At 39.7% G+C, this 25,795-nt stretch overlaps 2 protein-coding genes across 6 annotated transcripts in view; one reads left to right on the forward strand and one right to left on the reverse strand.

The window, feature by feature from the left end:
* The window catches only part of IARS2 (isoleucyl-tRNA synthetase 2, mitochondrial), a 33,063-nt gene extending 9,495 nt beyond the window's left edge, over window positions 1–23,568 (forward strand). The window contains exons 12-23 of one of the 2 annotated variants that reach the window (XM_086629559.1): window positions 1,027–1,187; window positions 9,794–9,896; window positions 10,519–10,612; window positions 15,986–16,094; window positions 16,896–16,998; window positions 17,989–18,114; window positions 19,122–19,253; window positions 19,890–19,996; window positions 20,898–21,043; window positions 21,204–21,394; window positions 22,926–23,070; window positions 23,221–23,568. In XM_086629559.1, the coding sequence (XP_086485685.1) occupies window positions 1,027–1,187; window positions 9,794–9,896; window positions 10,519–10,612; window positions 15,986–16,094; window positions 16,896–16,998; window positions 17,989–18,114; window positions 19,122–19,253; window positions 19,890–19,996; window positions 20,898–21,043; window positions 21,204–21,394; window positions 22,926–23,070; window positions 23,221–23,372 (1,569 nt within the window). In that variant the 3' untranslated portion in view covers window positions 23,373–23,568. The remainder of the gene's footprint in view (window positions 1–1,026; window positions 1,188–9,793; window positions 9,897–10,518; window positions 10,613–15,985; window positions 16,095–16,895; window positions 16,999–17,988; window positions 18,115–19,121; window positions 19,254–19,889; window positions 19,997–20,897; window positions 21,044–21,203; window positions 21,395–22,925; window positions 23,071–23,220) is intronic. The other variant, XM_086629567.1, reaches the window with a different exon arrangement.
* A 244-nt stretch (window positions 23,569–23,812) lies between these two features.
* Window positions 23,813–25,795, reverse strand: part of RAB3GAP2 (RAB3 GTPase activating non-catalytic protein subunit 2) — a 53,510-nt gene continuing 51,527 nt past the window's right edge. For all 4 annotated transcript variants that reach the window (XM_086631730.1, XM_086631729.1, XM_086631731.1 and 1 more), the window contains one exon: window positions 23,813–25,767. In XM_086631730.1, the coding sequence (XP_086487856.1) occupies window positions 25,621–25,767 (147 nt within the window). In that variant the 3' untranslated portion in view covers window positions 23,813–25,620. The remainder of the gene's footprint in view (window positions 25,768–25,795) is intronic.

Below are 25,795 nucleotides of genomic sequence, written 5' to 3' on the forward strand. Positions count from 1 at the left end.
CCCCTATTAATTTTGCCATGTCCTATTTTAAATAACTTTAAAACATACTGCTTTTTAAATGCAGTGCTCTCTGAAATTATGTACATCCACACAGAAAACTCAGACCAGCACCTTAGGCTGTCTTGGGTAGCAATGCTTTCATTGTAATTAGGGCTGGAGGCTGTTTATTCCTTATTTATCTCTATCTAGAATGAAGGAAAATATGATGGTTGTTCAGTGGGGCTGGGAGCGAGTGGTAGCCCACACTCTAATACAGGCAGTATGTATCGAGATACAGTTTCAAAGTAGATAACAGCACAAGACACAATGAGCCATTAAAGTTCAGATAGAGGTACTGATGCCATTTCTATCTCGCTTTAGAGTGTGCCTACCAGAGAATCAGCTGACAAAAATGTGTTGGTTGCTCATGGGGACACGTACAGTATGTACAGCATTCTAAGCATGTTACTGAATCATAGAATCAGAATCATCTGGTTGGAAGAGACCTTCAAGATCATCGAGTCCAACCATTCACCCTGCACTGTCAGGGTCCCTAAACCATGTTGCTCAACACCAAATCTACACGTTTTTTAAACACCCCCAGGGATGGGGACTCCACCACCTCCCTGGACAACCTGTTCGAATACTTCACAACCCTCTCTGGAAAGAAATTCTTCCTGATATCTAACCTAAATTTCCCCTGGCGCAACTTGAGGCCATTCCCTCTTGTCCTGTCATTCATAACATGGGAGAAGAGACCGACTCCCATCTCCCTACAGCTTCCTTTCAGGTAATTGTAGAGAGCGATAAGGTCCTCCCTGAGCCTCCTCTTCTCCAGACTAAACAGTCCCAGCTCCCTCAGCCACTCCTCATAGGACAAGTAGGAAGAAGAGCAACATGCAGTGAAGCAAATGTGACAGTTGCCTGAGGAGGTGTTCTTCAGTACTGGGAGTGGGAGCACAGACCTGTACCTTTTTTTACTGGTAGCATAAGCAGTGTTTGTCTGAATGCTGGAGCATGTTCAACAATTCACTGTGTACTTTATAGGAAGTGCTGAAAAAGGTGAAAGTTATTCCTACATCTGCAGTGAACAGAATGCTTGATATGCTGGACAGAAGGACATTTTGGTGTATATCACGGCAAAGATGTTGGGGTGTTCCGATTCCTGTTTTTTATCAGAAGAACACAGGAGAATGCTTGATAAACAGGTATTTGTCTAGCTTTATATGCTGAAAAATGAAAGAACGAGCACTGTCTGTTGTGCTGCATTTACATGGTATTATAAAACTTCTAACTATTTAAGTATAAATGCATGCTTTTACTTGTAATTGTTTATACACAGAACTAATTCAGCTATAAATGAAAACAATCGAAACTTGTTGCCGAAGGTGACTTGTATGCGAGTAATAGGAATCAATTTATTTAGATATTTTAAGTTATCTGAAAGCAGCAATTACCATCAAGTTATCCCCTTGATGGTAATTGCTGCTTTCATCCCTCATCTTCGAGTTAAGTGAGCTGGCAGTAATCACTAGCCTTTACATTTAAGCGAAGAGTAATACGGAAGTTGTAGTTAGAATAGGTTGCAACTGCAATTGTGGGACTGCGAATTGAACAATACAGGTATTTTGTCAAAATAGGATTTTTGCAGTTGAATAAGTGACAATGAGATATCTGAAGTGGAATAACCAAATCAGTTGCAGAATAAATAACTGCACTTCGTTCCAAAATGAAATTAGAGCGTTAATAGTATCCAGGTATTACAAATGCTGCGTTTCAGGAATTTCAGACAATGTAACATGGAGGAAATCCAAGCTACTCTTTAAAACAAGAAACCTCAACCAAATATGATCCTTTTCTGTCTTTTAAGCAGTAATAGGTTTCTGCTTTTACCCCTTTGGGGAACAGAGGTTTTCAATTGTGAATATCCTCTGAGATGACTCATATTTTTATTTCATAAAAATAGTGTTGTGGAGTTCCACATGAACTGTTTATTTCCGTAATTGTTTTCTGTCTTGAGATATACTAGTGTAACTCCATTTTATGTATCTTGCAACCATTTGTGCAGATTCGTTATGGATAATAAGATTGCTCAGCTGGAGATGAACTAATAATGTAGCAGGATGAACTAGCAGATGAACTAAGTAATGTAGCAGGACTCTTTTTATTCTAGTGTGGAATAAATATACTGTAGAAGGTCCAGCATGTTTTCCAGAGGCTGGACCCAGCGCATAAGTATAATAGTAGGTGAGGCTTAGGGTGTGGGGAGCAGGGAATGGACTTTAAGCAGTTAGTCCTTAGCTTCACCTAGCGTGACTGGGTGTGTAGGTACACAGATACGTACTTTGACTCTCTCACAGTAGGCAATAACTGTGAGAAAAGACCACAATAACTGTAGTTGTTTATAGTACCTGAATAATGCTGACGCACATCAGGGAATAAATGGATGGAGGCCCTATGGGGTGTAAAATCATTTTACCTGCAAATATTGTTACCATATTAAAAAGTGTATGTTCATGTGAAAAAAAAAAAAAAAAATTACAGTTTCTGAGGAATACTTACTGTAGTTTACCTGCAGAGTAGGCTTGAGTGTGTTACTTGTGCTTGCTTAAGATTGTTAAATCTGTAGTTTAACAGCAAAATAAGAGTGAAATGAAAAACAGTTCAGCAGTTGGCAGTCAAACATGAAGGCCACCATGAAGCAATTGCTCCTTCAGAATGCAGAGGAGCTGACCCATTTGAAAGGAGGGATGCACAGGAATTCATTTGGGTTGTAGTAAAATTACCTCAAAAGCCAGTGACCTGTATTAAAAAGCACGTCTTTTCTAAGTGCTTGAGCCGTGTGAGATTGTTGCTGGAGTTGTATGATATGTGGCAATAGGGGCATTTTGATGTGATAAACTCTGCAATAGTTTGTCATCTGGGCTGTTTTGTGCAGTTATTGGCCTAGCAGTCACGCATGTAGGTGAATGAACAAAGGGACAGTATGGCATGTTTGGTTAGAATTGATCTGGGGAAAAAGAGACATTTAGAAAAAAAAAAAAAAAGTCATATCCAATATGCTTGAAAAGTAGATTTATTTCATTTAACTGGCAGCTTGTGCTGTTCGTTTATGGTAAATACCCTTTACATCTAACATATTTTACAGTAGAGATGACATTTTCGAAGAAAAGCATAAAACACTCATTAAATATTTAAAGTTAGCTGTAGCAGACTTCTGTAACCAGAGTAGGAAAAGTGCACAGAATATTGGCCTACAGAAATGACAGGCAAATTTAGAAAGCAGTCTGTCAATTCATAGGTCATTTTCCTGGGCACCAGTTCTTATTGAAATAAACAGCTAAGCTTAAAGGTTTTGTTGCATTTGCATAATAATTTTGAAAATAATATCACAGTAGGTTGCTGTCATATTTCTAACACTTAAATTTCATATTCAGATTGTGCGAGTAATTAATATCATTAAAACAACAGTAAATAAATTTTAAAACAACAGTAAATAACTTAAATTTCAAAACAAAAGCTGTTTTCTTATCTTGCGTGCTGGATAAACATGCTTCCAGTAGCAGCTGCTCTGGAGTTTTTTGAGTGACTATCAGAAGTAGCAGCATCTCCACTGGAAGTCAGTGTAGTCCACATGGAGTTGCTGTTACATATGAGAGCACCAATGGTTGATCTTAAGTGATCCTCTTTATGTATCACCTGTAAAAAGACTTTTAAACAAAAATTTTAAAAGTCCCTAAAATAAACTGCTGTGTTTCCCTCTGTGAGTTTCCCCTGAATTTGTCATGTGAAAAGCTGCAGAAAGCTTCTCTTTCAAGATGCAACTGCTCTTCTCTTAAGAGTATTTCCCCCCCGCAACAATCCTGTCTTTCTAACTTGAAAGCCAAGAGCTAGATTGAGCAACAAGTTTGATGCAAGATCTCCATGAGTCTTCCCGTTTGCTGCTGTGCCCCCCGTAGCCCTGGAAGACATTTGATTCTATGACACTGTTGTCTGTGGTTATAAATTTAATACGCCACTGATGATTAGACTCTTTATGTAGAGTATAACACATCATATTGCGATCAGGAATTAAAAAATTATTATAAAATATCAAAACCTTATATGAGAGAAAAAAAGAGAACATTTTTTTAATTATTTCTGTTTTCAGTAAGAATACAGAGGCAAGATTCTGTGCGATTTTTCTGCACGAGTGGAAGAAAAAGACTTTAAATAGAATACATGCACAAATAAACACTTATATTCTTTGTCAACTTTCGAAATTTAATAGATTTTGGCATAAAACATTCCGATTCTAGGAAATTCTGTAACTCGTGGAAGAGAAGAGAGAAAAAGCTCCAAAAGTAAAATGAGAGATTTTATTTCCAGTATTAGCTCAGACCAGGTAATAAATGTGAGATGCATACTTTAATCTAACCTCATGCAATAACTTTTTACAAAGTTGCTCTTCAGATATTGGTAATAATTAGTATTGTCGCAAAGATTATTCTAATACAAAGTAGTCCGTTTTTTTGTCCCCTTCTCTGTGACTTTTATTAACAAGTAACTTAAAGTTCTGACAGAGAAAACCCCAGCCTGTTTTTGAAGTAGATCTACCCTGTGCTCTAATTTGCTTTTTAAAATATGAAGACATTTCAGTGACTTGTAAGCAATAGCAACTTACCGTAACCTAAATACTTACTGCTGCAGTGTCAGCGTTCACTTAAAAAAGAAGATAACTCGCCCTCCTTACTGTTGTTCGAAAAGAGGTCGAGAGACACTGTATTCTTCTCCTCCCGACTATATCTTAATGCTGCCTAATTTCTGTTAACACATTAAATAAGTGTTCAGCATAATCAATATCAGACTTCAGAGTGATTGGCTGGTGTCGTGGTAGCGTGAATTGCCGTAGGGGTTTCAGTGTTAAAACGTAGCAAGTGACACGTAATGCAGGTTCTTCTAGATAGCGTATGAATACAGGGCAAAGTTTTACAATGGTGTTTATTGCGAACTCGGTGAATGATCATGCTCACGTTGAAGCCTGCAGATTATAAAGTGATGAGTAGTTATTTGAGAAAGGTGGTTTTCACTTGCACCTTACATAAAAGTACTTTGCAAAAATCTTCTTCCTTACAATGCAGGTACCTTAAGTACAGTCGTTTCTCTCTTGTGATAGTTAATCATGTATGTTTGTTTGTCTTGGGTTTTTCAAACTGTAGGAGGAAAAAGTATTTGGTGAAATGGTATCCTTAACTATCTCCTTTTCTTAAATACTTGACTGTTAATGTTTGCTTACATTGTGTAGAGAAACAGAATATAATGAAAAAACTTGCACTGCTAAAATAATATTTTTTTTACTTGATTTGAAACTGTGATAGGATTTTGAGAATATTGGTCAATAATATTTGTGCAATGGTCTAGACAAGTGGTCTGTGTGGTGGGTGGGGAGCTGGCTGACAGGCTGCACCTGGAGCATGGTGGTACATAGCTGCTTTTCAAACTGTCAGCCTGTCACAAGTGGGGTCCCCCAGGATAGATATTGGGCCCAATGCTGTTTAATATCTTCATAAGTGATCTGGATGATGGAGTCAAGTGTACTCTGATGGAGTTTGCTGGTGATACCAAACTGAGTGGGGAAGGGGACACTTCAGGAGGGAGAGCCACCCTGCAGGAAGAACTGGATAGGCTAGAAGAGTGGGCTAACAAGAACCTTACAAAGTTCAACAAGGACAAGTGTAAGGTCTTGCATCTGGGAAACATAATCCAGGAGTGCAGCACAGTCTTGAGATCTACCTGGCTGGGAAGCAGCTCTGCAGAAAGGGACCTGTGGGTCCTGGTGGACAACAAGCTCAGTATGAGTGAACAGTGTCCTTCTACAGCAAAGGAAGCCAACAGGATGCTGTGTTGCATCAACAAGAGCATTGCCAGCAGAGATAAAGAAATCGTTATTCCACTCTACTCAGTGCTTTTCAGGCCACACCTGGAATACTGTGTTCAGTTTTGGTCCCTGCTATACAAAAACGATGTGGACAGGCTGGAGAGAGTCCAGAGAAGGACTGCAAAGATGATCAAAGGACTGGGAGACCTGCCATATGAGGAAAGGCTAAGAGAACTGAGTTTGTTCATCCTGGAGAAAAGAAGGCGTGGAGGACACCTTATTGCCATGTTCCAGTATTGAAAGGGTGGCTTACAAAGAAGATGGAAACTCCCTTTTTACAAGGAGTCACATGGAAAAGAGGAGGGGTAATGGGTACAAGTTACTCCTGGGGAGATTCCAGATGGATACAAAAGGAAAATTTTTCACAGTGAGAACAATCAGCCATTGGAATAATCTCCCCAGGGGAGTCGTGGATTCCCCAACATTGAACATTTTTAAGATTCAGCTGGACAGACTGCTGGGTCGTCTTGTCTAGACCGTGCTTTTGCCAAAAAAGGTTGGACTGGATGATCTTTGAGGTCCCTTCCAACCTGGTATTCTATGATTCTGTGATTGTACGAATAAGTTGACTTCACAGTCATTGATTCTTTATTTCTTGTGATTCATAACACAAATCTGACCTTCTTTTACTTGTCTGAAAACTTTGATCTGTAGAATAATCATATCTGTTAGTTTATGTGTTACAAAAATATGTCTTTAAAATAATTCTGCCCTTCGTAAACTAAAAATATAAGCCTTCACATTGCATAGCAGTATACTTGGTAAGACATTAGTTAGTCCATAATATGTTTTGTAGTAATGGTGTATCTGCAATGGTAGACGACTGTTGTATGGCACTGGCAATACTGAATGTAACTGAAGGCAGTCGTTTTATGATGGTTTCCCAAGGGAGAGTGATAGCAAGGTTTTATTTCCTTCTTGTCCCTCCCCTGCCTCCGATGGAAAGGCGAACAGTTCATCCTCACTACAGGTAATACGGTTTGCACTAACACAGCGCTTCAGGTCCCCCCTCTTGTTAGTTTCTCCAGATATTTGTGTGATAGGTCTAACCTTAAGCCTTATCTCTTCCATTGAGGGGAGATGGCATTGCAATTAACAGTTGCAGTGTCAGAAAAACTGGTGGCACTTCAGGCTATATCTCTGTTACTTCAAGCTTAGAATATCTGACAAACTGAGATTTCTACTGTCATCAAATCGAATCCAGATGTTTGCTAGAAAACGTTGTTTGTTGAGAGTATATTCCTACATGTTATCCAATGTAGCCGTTAGTTTTGATCTGTAGCTGGATTTATTTCCTAAAAATCCCTACAAACAGCGATGTCATTAAATACCTGTTGGATGCTTTAAAAATGTATAGGTTGGAAATGAATTCATCACTAGAGTTTATGTCCTGCTGCTGAAGTGTATTTGAAATATGGAAAAATTATGTAGAAAACAAGCTTAGTTCCTGTTTAAATTTTCTTCGTGTTTTATAGGGCATGCTGTTAGCTTTTCCATACTTCCTCCATGAATCACTCAACATGCACTAATGTTTTATGTAGTGATAAGCATATTTTAGGGTAAATCATCCTCCTTTTAATTTAGCTACTGTATCTTGCACTGGTGACTTCCATGGGTAAGAGTTGGCCAGTAGTAGGAAGGCACTGAGACTGTTGAGAGATCTCTTGAAATAGTCACTTGCAGACAACTAAGTATCCATAATTGTCTTTAAAAATACACTGATAGTGTATTTGAGAAGAATCAAAGGTGGAGCCTTCTCTTGGCGAGGAGTGAAAAATAATGTTGTGTATTGCTTTTTCTAAAATGTTCCCAGGTGCTATGGTCCGTGTCATCATTGGAGGTCTGGGTGTAAAACCACCCTCTTCAGTGGAAAGTACTGACCCCACAAAAGAGACCCATATTCAGTGGAATAGTTTGGGCTGAGACAAACAAACTTCTCCTTGGCTTGTCTGATTTTTTTCCTGAGAGCTTTCTGAATTTGAAGATTTAGCCTGAAGGAGACAAGACATGAGGGACACTTAGCTATCTGCCAGGAATCTACCAGGACTGGAGTCATTTGCTTTTGTCTTGGAGAAGTAACACTTCACAACTGAAACTATAGGCAAATAGGCCTTTGTACAAATATTTCTGTAAGGAAAAGATATCGTTCAGAACTGGAGCTCTTAAATGTTGTTTTACCAAGATAAATGTTAGCAGATATATTACAAAGCCATAAATTTGTGTCCTATCATCATTAAACTGGAAGGTGAATGATACCCGTTCTCGTCTGAAAGGGTAAGACTGGCGGTGGTGTGCTAGCTGGCTGCCACTTTGTCAGTGTTACTGGTTAGTGGGTTTTCTCTTCAGAACACCTGCTGGGATGTTCTGCAGGAATTTACTTTGGAAAGTAAATTGATTAATTGACGGTTGATTGATTAATGCAAAAGTGTTGGTCTGTCAATGCAATTTTATTCCCACAATCAAGAGCAAAACTGCATTTTCTTCTTACTGTTGCACCTCATGTCATGTAATTAAGCAATAACTTGTTCTGTATTTTCTTGGGCAACATGGGTTTTCATGCTTAAACTCTTTGTGTAAGAGTCCACTAAATGTTGTAGTGATGTAGCTTCATTTTATCAGCAGTGCAGAAAAAATGTTGTGCTGAAGTCCAAATACAAAACCAATTCTTTGATGACACCAAAGAAGTTAGATCATCTGCCTTTTGTGTTTTCAAGATAATCATAACAGTTCATTATTTTACTTTTTCCCTTTTTGCAATACTGTGTCAAGAAGTTAGTTAATCAATTAAATCTTCATTTCTGGAGCTAAAAACAAATCCCTGGTGGCTTGGGTAACACAGTGGTTTTCATTTGAAGTTGGCAGGTCATGATGATCTGCTGTACTCCTTAAATACAACAGATGTCTTAAAAATCACCTCTTTAGTAAGTACTCTGTGAGTCAGCAAGACAAAGTGTGTGGGGTTTGTTTTGGTTTTTAGGCTATCTTAATTTATGTCTAGACTTGGCATTAAATTATATTAAAAAATCAATTCCCCATAGCCTTACCTACTGGGGGGACAGTGATTGAATGTGTCATAAATAGTGCATAGAACTGCATGCCTTGTGGTTGCGTTATCTGTTCATATCAGAAAAAATACTTGGTTAATTTTTTTATTTTTCTTATTTCCATAGTATCTGTTTATTTCAGGACCTTTGTCCTGGTCGATGCTATACCATATGAACTCATATATTGCCTTCAGAGTGTATGTTGAATGATTGTTTACATCACTCCTCTACTGGGTACAGAAGTTTCATTTTCCCACATTTTTGGGATTAACAAATTTATATAAAATGTTCCTTGCCATTTAAAAAATATATAGCTAAAAAGGGGGAATCCAGGCAACCTGAAGTCTAATGTATATGTACGTTTTTCAAAATGCTGCCATTTCCTAACTCTCCACTTCCACATGAGTTCTCAAGGTCTCTTTATCCAGTGGAGAAAATAAGCTTGTTGTCAAAAAGCGCAGATATTTTGGGGGGAAGTAGTTGTTTCGTTTCTGTGAATTCAAGGTCGAGAAATAGCAAGCAAAATGGATTTTAGAAGTTTTCAGGCTGCTGGCATCTTTTCCGAGTGCCCAGTTATTGAGTATTTGCAGAAAAAGATATTTGGAATACATGCAGGTTTCTGTGTGTCCAGGTTTCACACAACTCTACCCATCTTGACAGACAAAAGTAGGAAGTCTTTTTAATACAGGCAGAAAGCTCTATGGAGTCTTGTCTGGATTAGAAGCTGGAAAAACGCAGGTTTATATAGCTTGATCTCTTTATCAGTATATCTCACCACTTTGGATCTGGGATAGTTGTACCTTTCTACAAGTAACTCATCGACTCATAAACCCCTTTTTTCCTTCTAACCCAGTGAAACTATCACAGATGTCATCAAAATAGTGGAGCAGCAAGGAACAGATGCATGGTGGACCCTTCCTATTGAACAACTACTATCAAAAGAGGCTGTATCAAAGGTAATTTTTTGACTTCAAATACAGAAGGTGCTCGAGCCTCTTTGGTGGTGGGAAATAGTAGAAAACGTTCATGTAGTCCAGTGATCCTTTTCAGTCTTGTACCTTCATGAGAAAGTATTCTGTGAAAGGAATGTTCAGAAAGTGAGATCTGGGTATGGCAAAATACACACAATGAGATTTATGCCATTAATTCAAGGCAGAGATCTCCATCCTTCTCCTTTTAGTTCAGGAGGAAAGTTATATCCTAATTAACAAAATTATGATCCCAAATATATATTGTCTTTGTCATTAAAATAGATTAGAATTTTTATTTAATTCTTCCTAACTTTATATTTTCCTTTAACAATTGCGTTCTTAAGCTAGCACACAAACTGTAGTGTTACTCTGCCATCTCTTTTGGGTTTTTTTTAATTTTTCCTTGTTCTATTTTGGGTTTTCATCAGAAATTATCTGAAAACTATTGTGAAAAATTATCTAAATTATTTTGTGTTCGTTCATAAAGTTGGTAGCAGAGCCTGTACAAAACTGGTCCAGAAACCAAATCTACTTGCATTCTATCTTGAAAAGCATTCATGATACGGAGTATTCTATCTGCGTTATTTAGTAATTGTTTTTCCAATAGGCCGGTGGTCATGATGTTTTGGATTATGTCAAGGGACAGGATGTCCTAGACATCTGGTTTGACAGTGGAACTTCCTGGGCTCATGTTTTGGAAGGTACAGAATTAATATATTGATCTTTCTCTTAAAATACTTGGAGAACAAAATGTAACTGTTTTGCATGATGGTGTTGGTATCAGCAAAACTGAGTTAGATTATGCCAGCAGCAGACTGGTTGTGACTTCTTGTAAAGCTGCTTTTGCTTGTAAAGATAAGAGTTTAAGGCTGGCAAACTCATTTTCACCACAGTTGAAGCTGAGATTTTTCTCATACCCTGTTCTGACTGAGCCTGCTGTGTGGCATACCATATAACTCCTGATTAGGACATGCTTGTTTTGAGTACAGAATTTTCATGACGCAAACGGCCAAGGTAACTTCACTGCTAGTTGGTAACTCTTAAATTACTTGCATTTAACAAATTTCAGTTTGTCCTTGTGTGTGCTGTGTGAAACAGAACAATATTGAGATAAACTACTGAATCTAAGTAAGTTTTATCGTTTTACCAGTGTAGGTGTACTTTTTCACTTCTGATTACTTTCAGTAACTAAAGCAGTATATTTTGGCTTAAAATATTTATAGTTGCTATATACTATTTATAGTTCCTACTGCCAGTAGTTGCTACTCAGCAGGTAGCAGATATATATTTGTATAAAAATATATGAAATATGCACTGTTTGCCTGAAAGATAGTCCAAAGTCAGGAGTCCTTTCTAAAGGAGGAGTCTGGTCCCATACATGAAGTCTGGTGGACTTTAAACCCTCAGTACACAATTGCGTGATAACAATCTTGTGGAATTATAAAACACGTTAGTGCCGGAGGTTTTATTTCCTAGCAACGTGGTCAGGCAACAGTACCATCAGCAAACATTCGTTTTCTGGAAGACCTTTTTATGCTTTAAAAATTCATGCTGTCTAAAAAATGTTTCTGGTTTGGTTTTGAAAGGTGTAACAAAGTAGTGGTATTTTATGCACAGTTACATACTTGCGTTCTTTAAGGGCCAAAACACCTCAGTATGCAAAAACTAGCTCTAATCCTGTATAGAGGTAAGACATTGTGTTTATTAAGGAATAGCAGAATGGAGACCCTGGATTCACTGTCAGTTTGTGTAAGGCTGCCATATGGATTCTGTAACGTCTAATAAATGTTGAGTCTTTCACAGTACAGGCTGCTTCTTTCATGGAAACGTTAAAAGTTCCTCCTCTCTGTCTAGTCATCCGTTTTCGTGAAATGTGTTGGAACTTGGTGTCTGTAAGGCATCTTCTTTTGCTGTCTGACGTGACTGGAGTGGCCTCACTGGTTCAAAAGCTGGGGGAAGGACTAACAAGCAGTGTGATTTTGTAAGCTTCTTTGTCTTCAGAAATGACACAAAAGTTGCATTACCTTTTTTCCTATGTAGTTGAGGCTCCCAGCCACTGCCAGAAGTGGAAGTACAGTCTCAGTATTCATACGAAATTAGTTTTAATTTACCCTTTATGAAAAATGCACTTTGCAAGACAAGTTGTTGAATTAGTAGTTTTATTTCCCAATGTCCTTCAGCTTTTAAAGCTTTTTGCTTTGTCAATAAAAGTAATTGGCAAGGCTTACAAACAGGCTAACTGATGGGATTCTTTTCCAAAGCACTCCTGGGGAAAAATATTGCTTAGAGGATGTCACAACAGGAAGAATAATTTCCTGTGGCTTAAACTCAAGAAAGCACAGAGGCATATAGGAGCTGACGTGCTACCTGTAAAGTGCTACCTGTTAATTTTGCAGTGAGAGATCGGTGATAACAGCAGTTATTTTTTGCCTTCTGGTGACAGTGTCGTGCACGGCAGTGGTTCTTTCGCAGCACATGAGTTAATTTCAGGGCAGCTGGAGGATATAGTAGATAGCTAAAGCTGTGAGACTAATGTTTATAATTACTTCACTCTACCATGAGCTCAAGTTACTGCAAATTATAAATCAATGATCTGTCTGTTAGTGACCCGCAGGAACAAACTGCGTTTCAGATATCCCTGCCAGTTCCAGTCTTATAAAACGGAGTCGTTCTCTTCAGTGGCTCTGCGACTTGGGGAACTTAGGCCTGAGTTTTCTCTGGACTCGAACTAGCTGTGTCTGAGCTTATTAAATGCAGGAGTTCTAATATTCATCCCTTTGTCTGATGGCCACAGACATTGCTTTCAGAAAACATGGCAGGCTGGGAAGTGGAGAGGAGGAAGAGGAGAAATTCTGCAATACGAATCTTTTGAGCAGGTTTGCTCAGTGACAGCAATCTCGGTGGCCTAAATCATAGGTTGGATGGATACAGTCATACTTCTAATGCTTGCCCTGCCGCATTCCCTACAAGAGACAGGGCATAGTTCTGACAGAAATGACTAAAAGTTGCTCTTTTTTCATTAAATTATGGTTGGCTTCCTTTTTCCAGCCTAGGTATGTCAAAGGTACCACTTCTAGCTAAATGCCAAATGAACCAAACCATTCTGCATCAGCAGTGTGGCAGGCAGGAAGGTGCGACTTACGCACTAAGATCGAAGATTTAGCTACCATAGTCACAGAACAAAAAATGTACAGTTATAACTGGATTGTGTGTAAAATAAATACTATTCTGCTTGCACCAGATCCACAAGTGCAACGTGCTCTGAAAAACCCCACTGCTACTACGTATTTTTTGGTATACAGTTTGCTTCATTAATGGTCTGGTTGCCTAACAATTTTCACTGAATAGTTTATTGTTGTGCTAGTCCTGTTTCTTTCTTGCTACACATCCCTCAAATATTTTTTGAAAGAACTGTTTCCACATTCTTTTATTTAAGTCTGAATGTTTCATAGATGAAAAAATTCTTTTTCACAGTACTGCTGTGAGGTGGAAGAGTGTTAATACCCTGCCTCCAAAAAGAAGGTGTGGTAAAAGCAAAATCTGGTTAAAAAGCACTTGCTGATTTTGAATACTCAGTGCTGTGGTGCCTATGGCTTTCTTTTTTTCTTTGACATTCAGTTTGTGTTCAGCCTTTTGATAGTGTTTATTTCAGTAGTTGTCCTTGTAGTAGCCATTTTAGAGAATTCTTTTCTGTCTTAAAATTGTCTTAGAGGTCATGACATTTTTCACTTGGGCAGAGTGCCATCTGCACTACAAACTTAAGATTACTGGTTTTCAAAATATTTAATATAAAAATGCACACTGGACTGCGTTGCAATGTGATATGCCGTTGGTAAAAGTCACACATCTTTTTACCCATAGTTTTATATCATAATGATGGTAGTTTTTCAGCATCATAACTTCTTTTCCCTATCTTATTGGCTAATATTTAACTGAATGAATGTGATTATTTTACAACTTACCTATCTAAGTGGTTAAACTTTTTTGCTGACTGAGAGACTTGAATTTATCTTGGCTGATTTAATTCCTGGCATTAAAATACAATACATTTAATCTAAAAGTCAAGGTCTGTAAGATCAAAGATACGGAGTCTTGAAATCCAAACCACAAGGGTCATAAATTGTAATTCTCTTTAATGACCCATGTACTATACCTCAGTGTAAAATAAACACCTGAAAAGTCTCTTCTAGGTTATTAGACATACTCTTCCACTTACCAAGAAATGTGCACGCTGTTCTAATTTAATTTACATATAACCATCTCAACTTTAATGAAACTGAGGTGAGGGAGCTACCCATGCACCTAAAAGGCAGGCTTTGTATATGCAAAACCCGTGTTTGTATTTTACAGAGATAAAACGTTCAGGCCTCCATTGAATTTGTAAGCTACATTAGCCAGCCTGCCAGATGTACTGGTTCCTGTCAGAAAAGACCAATAACAGTTTGCTGTTTGTAACCAGGTGTTTGTTTAAATTCTTCTCTCTTCTAAGTTGTAACTACTGGTATTTCTATGAAAAGTTCACTTCTCTAAAACCAGTGGCTAGTAAACTAATTGTAAATAACAAAACCATCTCTGTTACAGATTTTTCCACTGTTATTTTCTTCCTTACCACAAATATTTCTTTTTTTATCTTGTCCTCACAAGTATTTTTGCCATCTGTTAGTACAAACCCTGATCCCTACTTATTCTACTTTTAAAACTCCAACTCTGTATAGTTTCTTGAAGGAGTAAACAAGTGTGTTAAAAACCATAACACCCACCCATGCATTTTTCCTATGCTAGCTGGAACTGCATGGCCTTGACCTTTGTAATGTTGAACTTCCTTTTATTGCAGGATGGATCTAAATATCGAAACTTCCATTAAGTTAAACAAATAAATCACGTGTGTCAGCAGCAGAAAGAAGCATTGTCTCAGGGGTCCTAGGAAGAGGATAAAAGGAGCTAGTAGATTAAAACTGAGCAGAGAAACTCTTGCCTGAATATCTGGAAAATGACACCACCGACTTTTAGAATCAAAACTAGATTCCTGCCAAATATGTACATAACGTTGCACATTTGTAGGCTTTGACTTGCGTGTTCTGCTGTGCTCCACGTTATTCTGTTCTCACTCTGATGATGACCTGTCTGGGGTTGTTTAGGACAAGGAGGGACTTTTTGAGTCAGCAAGTCTTGTACCTTTTTGTACAGTGACTGAATTCTGCCAGTAAAGCCATTAACACTTTGCTGCCCTCTTTCAGCCCTGTGGGAAAGCTGGGTTTGCACTTTCAGTGTGCAGTCAGCTAACACCCAGTCTGTGTGCCTTGTAGCCCGTTTTTTCTCTGATGCCAACAGTACTCATTAGCTCCAGTTGTTCTTTTCTAGCATCGTTCCTCTTTTTTTGTGTATTTATAGGGAATAATATTTCCACTCAGCCTTCACCCGGATGAACTAAACAAGCCAGGCTCCTCCACACCCCTCTCTCCCTCAATAGGCTTTCTGTTTCCCATGTTGTCTTAACCCTTTCCTAAATTTTTAATCTTCCTGGAACACCAGTGACCAGAAATGTAAATTCTGTCGCAGGTGAGCTGCGGTCACTGCCAAAGCTTCCTGGACTCCTCTGAAAATACCTGATGCCCTACACAGGCTAGTGAGGCACGTTACATCTGTGACTTGTATCCTGGGTAATTCCCAGCTGGTGAAGTTCCAGGTTGTAGCATAGATTTATATTCGTTCAGAAGTATGTGATGTTTTCTTGGGTCCTTCAGTTTGTTTAGGAGTACTTGGAAAGTATTTCGAGAACCTCTTATGGAGTGCTCTAAGCATGATAGCTTCTGTTTTCATTACTTATTATTTTGTTTGGGGGAAAACAAGCTTATTTGTTACGTTTTGGAGTTCAGTGTGTCTTGGATTTTTAAAAAAATTATGATACTAATGAATCACTAGTGTCACGTTCAAGTAACCATACACCACTTATAAAAGTAACTTATCCACTGGGTTTAAAGTGCAGAATAAGCTTTACTATTCCCCTTCAGAGATTTTCTTAGTTGTTTGAAGATATAGGCTGGTATTTTAAAGAAAATCTTCTGTTTTCAAAGGTGCAGAGCAAAGAGCAGACACATACCTTGAAGGAAAAGACCAACTAGGAGGTTGGTTTCAATCCTCTCTATTAACCAGTGTGGCAGCAAGGAAAAAAGCACCATATAAGTAAGTGTGTGGATAGCAAACACAGTGCTAGTTCACTTATTAAATATCAGACTTTTGATAATGTGGACAATAGTGTGCAAACAAGAGAAATCAAGCCATTACTAAATATCTGATTTATGTTCTTACATTTTCAGTTTAAAGTTTTTCTTGGATTGGATTGTAATGGATTTATTGTTTATTTTTTTCCCATCATAATTTTAATAGATGTTGTCTTTCTCAGTCATTTAGGTATATCCTATTATATTATCAGATACAAGTCTGTTTTTTCACATCTCTCCCACTCCAATAATCAAAGGGATTATTATGGGAGGAGGTGCAGCATGAAAACCTCCTCAGATCATTGACTTGCGAATTGAATGTTAGGCTGTAAGAAATTCAGAATCACCGTGTGCATGTCTTATATTGGAGCTGTGACATACTGTTTGTCCCTTGGAAGGTGCAGAGCATAGGGAAGGGTAATGTGGGTCTGTTGCAAGGAGGCCATGCAGTTTTGGGAAATGTATTGGCTTAAAGAGTAACTAATGCTTTAGTCTTTAATTCATCTGAAATACATGTGCCATGGATATCTGCAAACAATCTGTTGCTCATATGGCAAAATTAAATGAGGAAAATAAAGTTGTATGCACTACTTGGATGGTAGTACAGTGTATTCGTGGTTGGTTGAACTTGACAGGTGAAGCCTCAGGCTTACCAAAACAGAGGATTTCTGTATGTTTTGACTTAAGAATATCCTCATCAGAAAGCTATTCTTAACATAGATTTTTCGCTGGGCTTTTGTTTTCACTAAAATCTTTTCTTCAGGACTCTGGTAGTTCATGGATTTACTCTTGGTGAGAAAGGGGAGAAGATGTCTAAATCTATTGGCAACGTGGTTGACCCTGATGTAGTAATCAATGGAGGCGAAGTAAGTCAAACTCTTGAGTTTCTTAGAATCGCTAGTTACAGTTTTTTATTACCAGATTCTGCAACTGTCTTGTGGCATGTTGTTCTCTAAACAGCTGTCTTGTAGCAGAACTCTGTAAGGCTCTTCTAAAGATGTTGCCTACACTGAAATTCTATTTGGCTGGAGTAAAAACCTTGAGTTGTTTTGCTTCAGCTGTAGTGCTAAAAAACCCCACACCTTTGTTCTGTGCTGAGAGAAAAGAAAATGCATTGTGTACAAGATGTAGAATGGTTCCTTTTTACTTGGGAACGCTGTTGATGGAGTGATGGGGAGGATTTAAAAAATTGAAAATAATTAACCTTTGCTTTCAGACTCACTGAAACCTACTAGCTGGGCCCAGCAGTAGAGCGATCTGAGTAGTGGCTGCACCCCAGCAATCTATGTGCTCTTTATTGACTGCAGAAACTTACTTCATTCCATGGTCAGGGAGGTTGCACTGCAGGTGATGCTCTGAATTTTTTTCCCTCCCCAGTCCTGCTGTTACTCTTTCTGAGGCTGCTAAGCAGATCTTGCAACTCTCTAGACAAAAGAATCAATCCTTACAAAGACTTGCTTATCTGATTCAGTAAAACACACAATAGCTTCTGTTCTTTCAAAAAGGAGAGAAGCCATTTTCAGAGTTGATAACAGGGTAGAAAACAGTCTGAAGGAGGGAAAAAAAAGTATGTCGTTTTAGATGTTAACATGGTATTTTAATGTTAAGCATTCAAAGGATTCAGGCTGTAAGATGAGTTTATCTCAACTTACCTGAGTTGTAGCATTGCCTGTACACAGACTGCTGCGAGTAGATGTTGTAGCCCTGGCTTAACAGTAAATCTTGCTAAAAGAGGGTGAAGGCCTCCAAAAACAGTGGCCTTCTGGACACACTTATGGATATGTTCACAGCACTGATAACACCGTGCTGCAGGACGCCCTCCAGTTTTACTCGTGTGCCTTTCTGCTTCTACTTAGGATCACAGCAAGGATCCTCCATATGGCGCCGATGTTCTCCGCTGGTGGGTGGCAGAATCGAATGTTTTCACTGAGGTGCTGATTGGGCCTGTTGTACTTAATGCTGCAAGAGATGATATCAACAAGGTACGAGCCAAATATGCTAACGCTCTTCATTCTAATGACAGGTCCTCTTTATATTTAGTTTTGTGTTGGCTGGGTAGAATTCATAGAATCGTCATAGAATCACAGAATGGTTTGGGCTGAAAGGGACCTTAAAGATCATCTAGTTCCAACCCCCTGCCATGGGCAGGGACACATTCCAATAAACCAGGTTGCTCAAAACCCCATCCAGCCTGGACTTGAACACTTCCAGGGATGGGGCATCCACAACTTCTTTTGGCAGCCAGTTCCAGGGCCTCAGCACCCTCAGAATGAAGAATGTCTTCCTTGGATCTAACCTAAATCCACCCTCTTTCGGTTTAAAGCTATTGCCCCTTCTCCTATCACTACCTGCCCTTGCAAAAAGTCCCTCTCCAGCTTTCTTGTAGGCCCTCTTTAGGTACTAGAAGGGCTGCTAGAAGGTCTCCCTGGAGCCTTCTTTTCTGCAGGCTGAACAACTCCAACTCTCTCAGCCTAACTTCATAGGAGAGGTGCTCCAGCCCTTGGATCATCTTCATGGCCCTCCTCCGGACCCACTCCAACAGGTCCATGTCCTTCTTATGTTGGAGACCCCAGAGCTGAACGCAGTATTCCAAGTGGGAATACTTGGAATATTCCCACAAATACAAGAGCAGAGGAGAGGGGGAGAATCACAGTTCTGCAATTCGTTGCAAAGCTTTTCAATCTTAAGAATAAAGAAAGCTTTTCTGAACTCATTTAGGTAGGTACTACTGCTTTTTACATCTGTGGGTCAAACAGCAAAGTGTACTAAGGAAAAGAGTAGTTTTTGCAGCACGCTTAGGCAACAGCCAGTCTTGTCTTTAGTTTTCTATGGGTCTTTTTGGCATTTGTTCTTCGTTATGCTTTTGTAACTATTCAAACAATCATTTTGAAAACCAGCCAACTTTAGTTAATTCATTATAGAATATTATCATTTTCTGTTTCATCTAAATGCAGACCATTAATGTTTAATTTTTCTGGTTTGTTCCTAGCTTCGGAATACACTACGCTTCATGCTGGGAAACATGGCTGACTTCAATCCAGAAACCGATTCCATCCCCGCTTCAGAGATGTACATAGTAGATCAATACATGCTGCATTTATTGCAAGATTATGGCAGCAAGGTAGGGATAATTGTATTTAGATGAATATATGTGTAATGTCTTTCATTGGTTATATCTTCTAGGGAAAATTCTTTAAGTGTGTCAAGTAGACAAATTATGACCACAAAGGCCTCCTTCATGCAATGTGCACTTGCTTAAATATGTTTCAAATTTTCAGAGGAAGGCTTTGTTTTTAACATTCTTAAATTCGTTTTGACATTGAACAGTTTTTCCCACTCCCCCTCTGCCCAAGGCCTCAAAGTAGAAGTCTTTAGAAATAGTTAGAATAGAATATAAGAGAAAAAAGCATAACAAAAAACTTCTAGAGCTTTGGAAATCTGCTGTAGTCCAAAATTTGGTTATTTGTGTCACTCAGAACTGTTCTGCTGAATGAGAAATGGGCATAATTTCTGGGGTTCCTCTGTCTTCTCCCCTCAAATTTGATTTGAAATTATTTCTTTGTCTTAATTTTTAACTGAATTAAGGTTTTTATTTCCTCCCCCCCCCCCCCCAACAACCTTTTAAAGAAAACATTCTCGCAGACTTTGCGTCACTCATTACAGTTTCTGTGAGTTCAGGTTCTTCAGTGGTTGTCATTGTACGCCATGTGATGCAAATTGATAGACTGTTCTTATCTCTCTCTGCTCCCTCTCCCAGGTTACAGAAGCGTACAAAGAATATGATTATAGCAAAGTTGTTCGACTACTGCAAGCATTCTGTTCCAGAAACTTGTCTAACTTTTATTTCAGCATAATCAAAGACAGGTAAGTGCACTACTGCTGCCTTTAAAAGGGAAAAAACAAGTTAATCAGTTTGCGATGGAGGTGATAACATTCCAGGTGAATGTTGAGTGAATACAGACACCTCGGAGGACATTTCACAGTTGTGTATTGTGCTTTAGTGTATTTAGGCTTAGCTTAGCTGCTTTCAGCTGAGTGTTATTTTTGTCATCAGTGTGCTTCTATATTCTGTCCAGTAGGGGAACTGAATCATTTTGAAAGGTAGTCAAGCATACGCTTGACTAAATAGACTAAATAAAGTTTTAAATATAGGTTCTTGGATCTGTATCTCTGCCTCCAAGTGTGGGCATCTGGATTTGGGAAGGTATGGAGGAGAGCTTTTAGCACTTATCTGGGCAACTTTATGTCTTCTACTGATCTGACAAAACAGGTGAAGAATCTTAAGGATGTGACTGATGTCTTTGTAAATTTGAAAGGGCTGTTTCATGGGGGAAGGAGGTAGGGGATTATACTGGTGGGGGTTATACTGATCTTTACTTTCCAGAATGCAAGTTGGGGGGAGGGGGTGGGGGGGAGAAAAAAGCCCTAATGCTCAATTTTATAGATGAACCAGTACAAAGGGCTAACAGAGCTGCAGGCTCACCTCCCTAAAGACAGATTCTCTTCTGTACAAATGAAACAAATTAACATGCCATCTACAAAATCTTCTTTCCTATGACAAAATGTGGCTGCACGTGCAAATGGTGCTGTACCCTTACCACTGCACTTGCCTAGGAGGGAAGGGCTATTAGGAAAAGCTTTCCTTAGGAAGGCAAGCTGGGTCAGACTTCTGTGTGTTCAAGGCCAGTCCTGAAAGTGTGGCTCTTGAGCAAGACCAGTGACATGAACATACGAACACTTTCCAGCTTTCATCTCTGTCTTGCAGGCTCTATTGCGAAGAAGAAAAAGATCCTAAGCGTCGTTCATGTCAAACTGTGCTAGCAGAGGCGTTAGACGTAGTAGTCCGATCCTTTGCACCGATTCTTCCTCACTTGGCAGAGGAGGTTTTCCAGCACCTCCCTTATAAGAAGGGTAAAGGATGTGTAATTTCTAAGGACTTCTTTTAGTGCGCTGTTTAATTGCGTAGTTAAAAGGAATGCAAATACAGAGCTACGCCATTCTTTTTTATTAATTTAATAAACACTTGAATAGAAAGACATTGAATTAAAAATACCTTTGCTTTGCTTTCAAGACACAGAGGGTGTGTTTCGTACTGGCTGGATTAAGGCAAGCTCAGCGTGGAAAAAGCCTGGCATTGAGGAAGCGATAGAAGGCGCATGTGCGATGAGAGACTCTTTCCTTGGGTCCATCTCTGGCAAGAATGCTTTGGAATATGAAGTCGTCATTGTAATTGAGCCTGGATTGCTGTTTGAATTAATGGAGGTAAAAGATGCAACTAAGAATAGTGCTGTCTGTGCAAAAAAGTACTGATTTCCGTAAACTTTCTTCCGCTTTCTGCTCGCTAGAAAATCACAGAACAGTTGAGGTTGGAAGGGACTGCTGGAGACTGTATAGCCCAAGCCCCTTGCTCAGGCTGGCTCAGCTAGTCAGTTGCCCAGGATTGTGACCAGTTGAGTTTTGAATACTCTGAGGATAGAGACTCCACAACCTCTCTGAGCAACCTTTGCCAGTGTTTGACCACCCTCACTGTAAAAAAAATGGGTTTGGGTTTTCTTGGAATTTCCTTTCTCAATTTCTCTTGCCTCTTGTCCTGTCACTGGGCACCACTGAAAATGCTTGGCTCCATCTTCTTTCACCCTTCCATCAGGTACATTAATAAGCTCCCCCTGAGCCTTCTCTTCTCTGGGCTGAACAGTCCCAACTCCCAGCCTCTCTTCAAACAGGAGATGCTCCAGTCCCTTTGTCATCTTTATGGTGCCTTGCTGGATTCGCACTGTAAGTTCACACCTCTTTTTTACTGGGGCCTCAGACTGGACCCAGCACTGCAGCTGCATCTCCTCAGGGTTGAGGAGCGAGGAAGGATCACCACCCTCAACCTGCCGGCAGCGCTTCTCCTCCCACAGCATCCTAACGCAGGATGCTGCTGGCCTTCTCTGTTGCGAGGGCATATTGCTGGCTCGTGGTCAGCTGCTTGTCCACCACGACCCCTCCCCTGCTAAGCTGCTTTCCAGCCAGTTGGCTCTCAGTGTGTACCGGTGCCTGGGGTTATTCCTCCCTGGGGCAAAGATGGGGCATGTCCCTTTATTGAACTTTTTGAGATTACTGCTAGCTCATTGCTCCATCCCATTAAGTCCTTCTGAATGACAGTACAGCCATCTGGTGTATCAGCCACTCCTCTGCGCACTGTATCATCAGGAAACTTGCTAAGAGTACACTCTACCCCATCATCCAGGTTAATTAACATGAGCATGTTAAATAGTACTGGACCACATATTGACCCCTGAGCTACACCACTAGTGCCTGGCCTCCAGCTCTGGATTCCTTGAGAACACCTGTTCTAGTGCCACTGGCAGTGTTCTTCCTACATAATCTGCTTTCTTGATGCGAGGATCAAAGACACTTGAAACTTTCTGCAGAGGGAACCTTCAACACTGCAGTTCAAGTCTTGTAAGGGGTTGGGGGTGTTCCTGGGAGGAGTCAGTACGTCAGACTCTTGGTTCAAACCATCCACTCTGATTAGGTACCACTGTCTTAGCATTTGTTTTAAAGAACGGAGCATCTTACAGCTTGCAGTGATAGACCTCAGTTTTGATGCTGCATTTAAACACTTTTATATATGCATAGGGACACACAGGCACATGGGTGTGTAAACAAGCTTGTGCTCTCTTTGTGACAAGGCTATGGCAGCTGTTGAAATCACATACACAGTAACTCTACTTTTGCTTTAGCTTTTTCTAAGAGGAGGACACTGAGGAACAAAAAACCAAGTCTGAAAATTAACCCTCTTCCCTAGGCACTGCAGGCTGAAGAAACTTCTAGCATTTCACAGCTGAATGAAATAATGATGGCTTCTCAGACAACCCTGCTGAGTGAGCTACCCAAAGAAACACCTGCAGATGCCAACATCATCAAAGGGACCTTTCTGATTAACTTGGAAGGTAGGAGAACTATTCCAGACAGGCTCCTGTGGCAAGATCCAGTTCTTTTCTGTGCTACAACAGACGGTGTTGTTCACATCACAGGTGGAGTTGAGTATGCTAACTACACCTACACTTAGATGATCTCAGTAGTAATGCTTTCTTTAACAGGTGGTGATATCCGTGAAGAATCTTCATATAAAGTTATAGCCCTACCCATTGCCAAAGCAAAATGCCCTCGCTGCAGGAGATACACTTCCGATTCCTCAAGCACTCCCTGCCCACGGTGCCTGAAAGTAATTGCTGGAAGAGGGAGCACATGAAGATGAAGTGCCTGTGCACGAGCTGCTTCAAAGTCATGAGGACTGAGCTATACAGAAGTGGTGGATAACCAGAAGGTCTGTACCGAAGCCTGTAGAACACGATGCTTAAGCCCCAGCCTGAGCAGAATTTATGTATTTTGGGGGAAAGTTATGTATGTATATATACATAATTGTGTATATCACTTTTCAGCTTAATAAAAAGGGTGGTTGAAAGTAACTGAATGATTTACTGGTTTTTAGCAGCATGTGTTCTTTTGAAGTTCACTTACTTTCATTTAAATGAAACGCCACAGTAAACCAGCTATTGTTTAATTTTTATCCTGTCAGCAGAACCTCAGAGAACCAGGCCTCTACACTGGAGTGTCTACTCCTCTTGTAAACAGAACAGAAGAAGAAAAAGAGGGTGACCACCATTCCCTAACAAGAAGGAAAAGACACAGTGAAACCTCAGATTTTATTTAATCAATTTACACAAATCCACAGCAAATTAGACACAAAATAGCACTATATACAGAGTATTACTTACAATACATTACAGATTTGATTGGTGTAGTGTGTCAGCTCTGACATGATGCTCGGTTACAGTAAAATCCTTTACACAGCTGTACCAGGATACAGGAATGTAATGCAACTAAGAAACATTTTTGGTTTCCCTCAGGTTCCATGATGACCAAATCTCTAGCACACTCATTTCTGGAGAAGTCTGAAGTGCTGTCAGGCAAGGTGGTAAAGTCACCTGTACAATTGTGCCTCCTTCCATTTTACCCCTACAGCTGTTTTAACCTTGGTTATGGAAGTCAGTACAGAAGTACCTAAAACACAGACCTGGGCTGGCCACTTATCCTTACTAGAATTCTCACTATTCTTTACTCTCTCTGATCTCACACCAGTGTAGGAAGTCAAACATTTAGTATCAAAACTTTTCAAGAAACCTTCATCAGCTACATGAAAGTGCAGTGATTAGGAACTGGGGATGCTGAACAGGTGAAGGAGGCTGTGTAGAACAAGCCACCTCCATAACCTTATTTTTAGGAGGAGTCTAACCCTTAGACGACAGCAACACGTACTTCAGAAAGATAAGACCAAGTTCTGTCTCCAGCAAGGCAGAATACTATGAATGTTTCTTACATACAATGCAAGAGGAGCAGGTTACAAGATGGAGCTAGTCATTTCAGCTGACTTCTTCAAGACAAAAAGAGTTCACACCAATTCCATTTTTCTCTCCTGGCTTCCTTTAGGTAGAAAGTAAACAGTACTAACTGATGCAAGATAATCATGTTTAATACCACTCCTATAGTGAAGATACTCACTATACCCTGTAGCTACCGTAAATACAAGTGGTTTCTTTAAGGCTAAAGTACTCAGTACTATAGATCTTCAGTGAAGTTGGGTCAACTATTTAAGCAGTTTTTGACTACAAGTTAACAATGTGCAGAAATTTATAGCATACTACATTTTCTACAGCAATAAGATGGGGGAACGATCTTAGGGTAAGACATTCCTTGACCTACTTAAACTCAGCAGAGCTCAATGATAAAGGAGAGGGATGTAAATCCAGTTTTAGCTGAAGCCCAGCACCCTAGAAACAACACTGGGAGATCTGGACTACAAAATGAGTCCATTATTTGTGCCTGGAGAATCAGATTCTCCTTCCCAAGCCGTTTCTAACGTGGGCTGTTCTCCCTTTGCATAAGGCCCCAGCACGTTTCATCCTACGTCTACTGTTACGTATAATGCAGTTACAAGGCGTGAGCCCAACACCAGCTCGAGCTTCTGGAAAAGCAGCATTGGCTTTACATGGTAACTTCGGAGACGGAAGTTTTTCCAGGCTGTAATTCTACATCTCGTTTTGAAAAACAAATCATACATGGAGCATTGAAACCGCAGCAGTTACTGCCAGCAGGAAATACAGAATTTCACAAGATGTGGTTTTTGTAAATAGACTAAGACTGCTGTCAAATAGATCCAATTTATAGACTACCGCAAAAAGCGCTCAAGTCAGAAATAAATAACAAAGCATTTCAGATACTGACAAGTGTACTAGAAACTAAACATCTTTGTACTAGTGCAGAATTTAAAATATACTCCCAATTTAAAATTACTGTCTGAAGTTATGGGATGGGGAGCATTTGTTCTTTCCATCGTTTAACAAGAGCCCCATGAAAGTTTCTTTCGGTGAAGTTCAGCCTCATGGTGTAAAACTCATGCATCATACCACTACAGAGCAGAACTGTGCTGACCAAGAACATCATGACGAGATGGCTTCCACAGCCTCTATGAGGTTCAAGGCAAGGCTATACTGCCCGTGATTCTCCGGCAAGTGCTCTATGACTTTGTTAACTAGTTTAGCCGTTGTTGCAATTGGCACTTCTACATTTTGAAGTTCTTGGGGGTCCTATATAAAGGAATAAACACAGCATTAG

Source organism: Tauraco erythrolophus, chromosome 2, assembly GCF_009769465.1.
Source record: "Tauraco erythrolophus isolate bTauEry1 chromosome 2, bTauEry1.pri, whole genome shotgun sequence".
Classification (NCBI taxonomy): Eukaryota; Metazoa; Chordata; class Aves; order Musophagiformes; family Musophagidae; genus Tauraco; species Tauraco erythrolophus.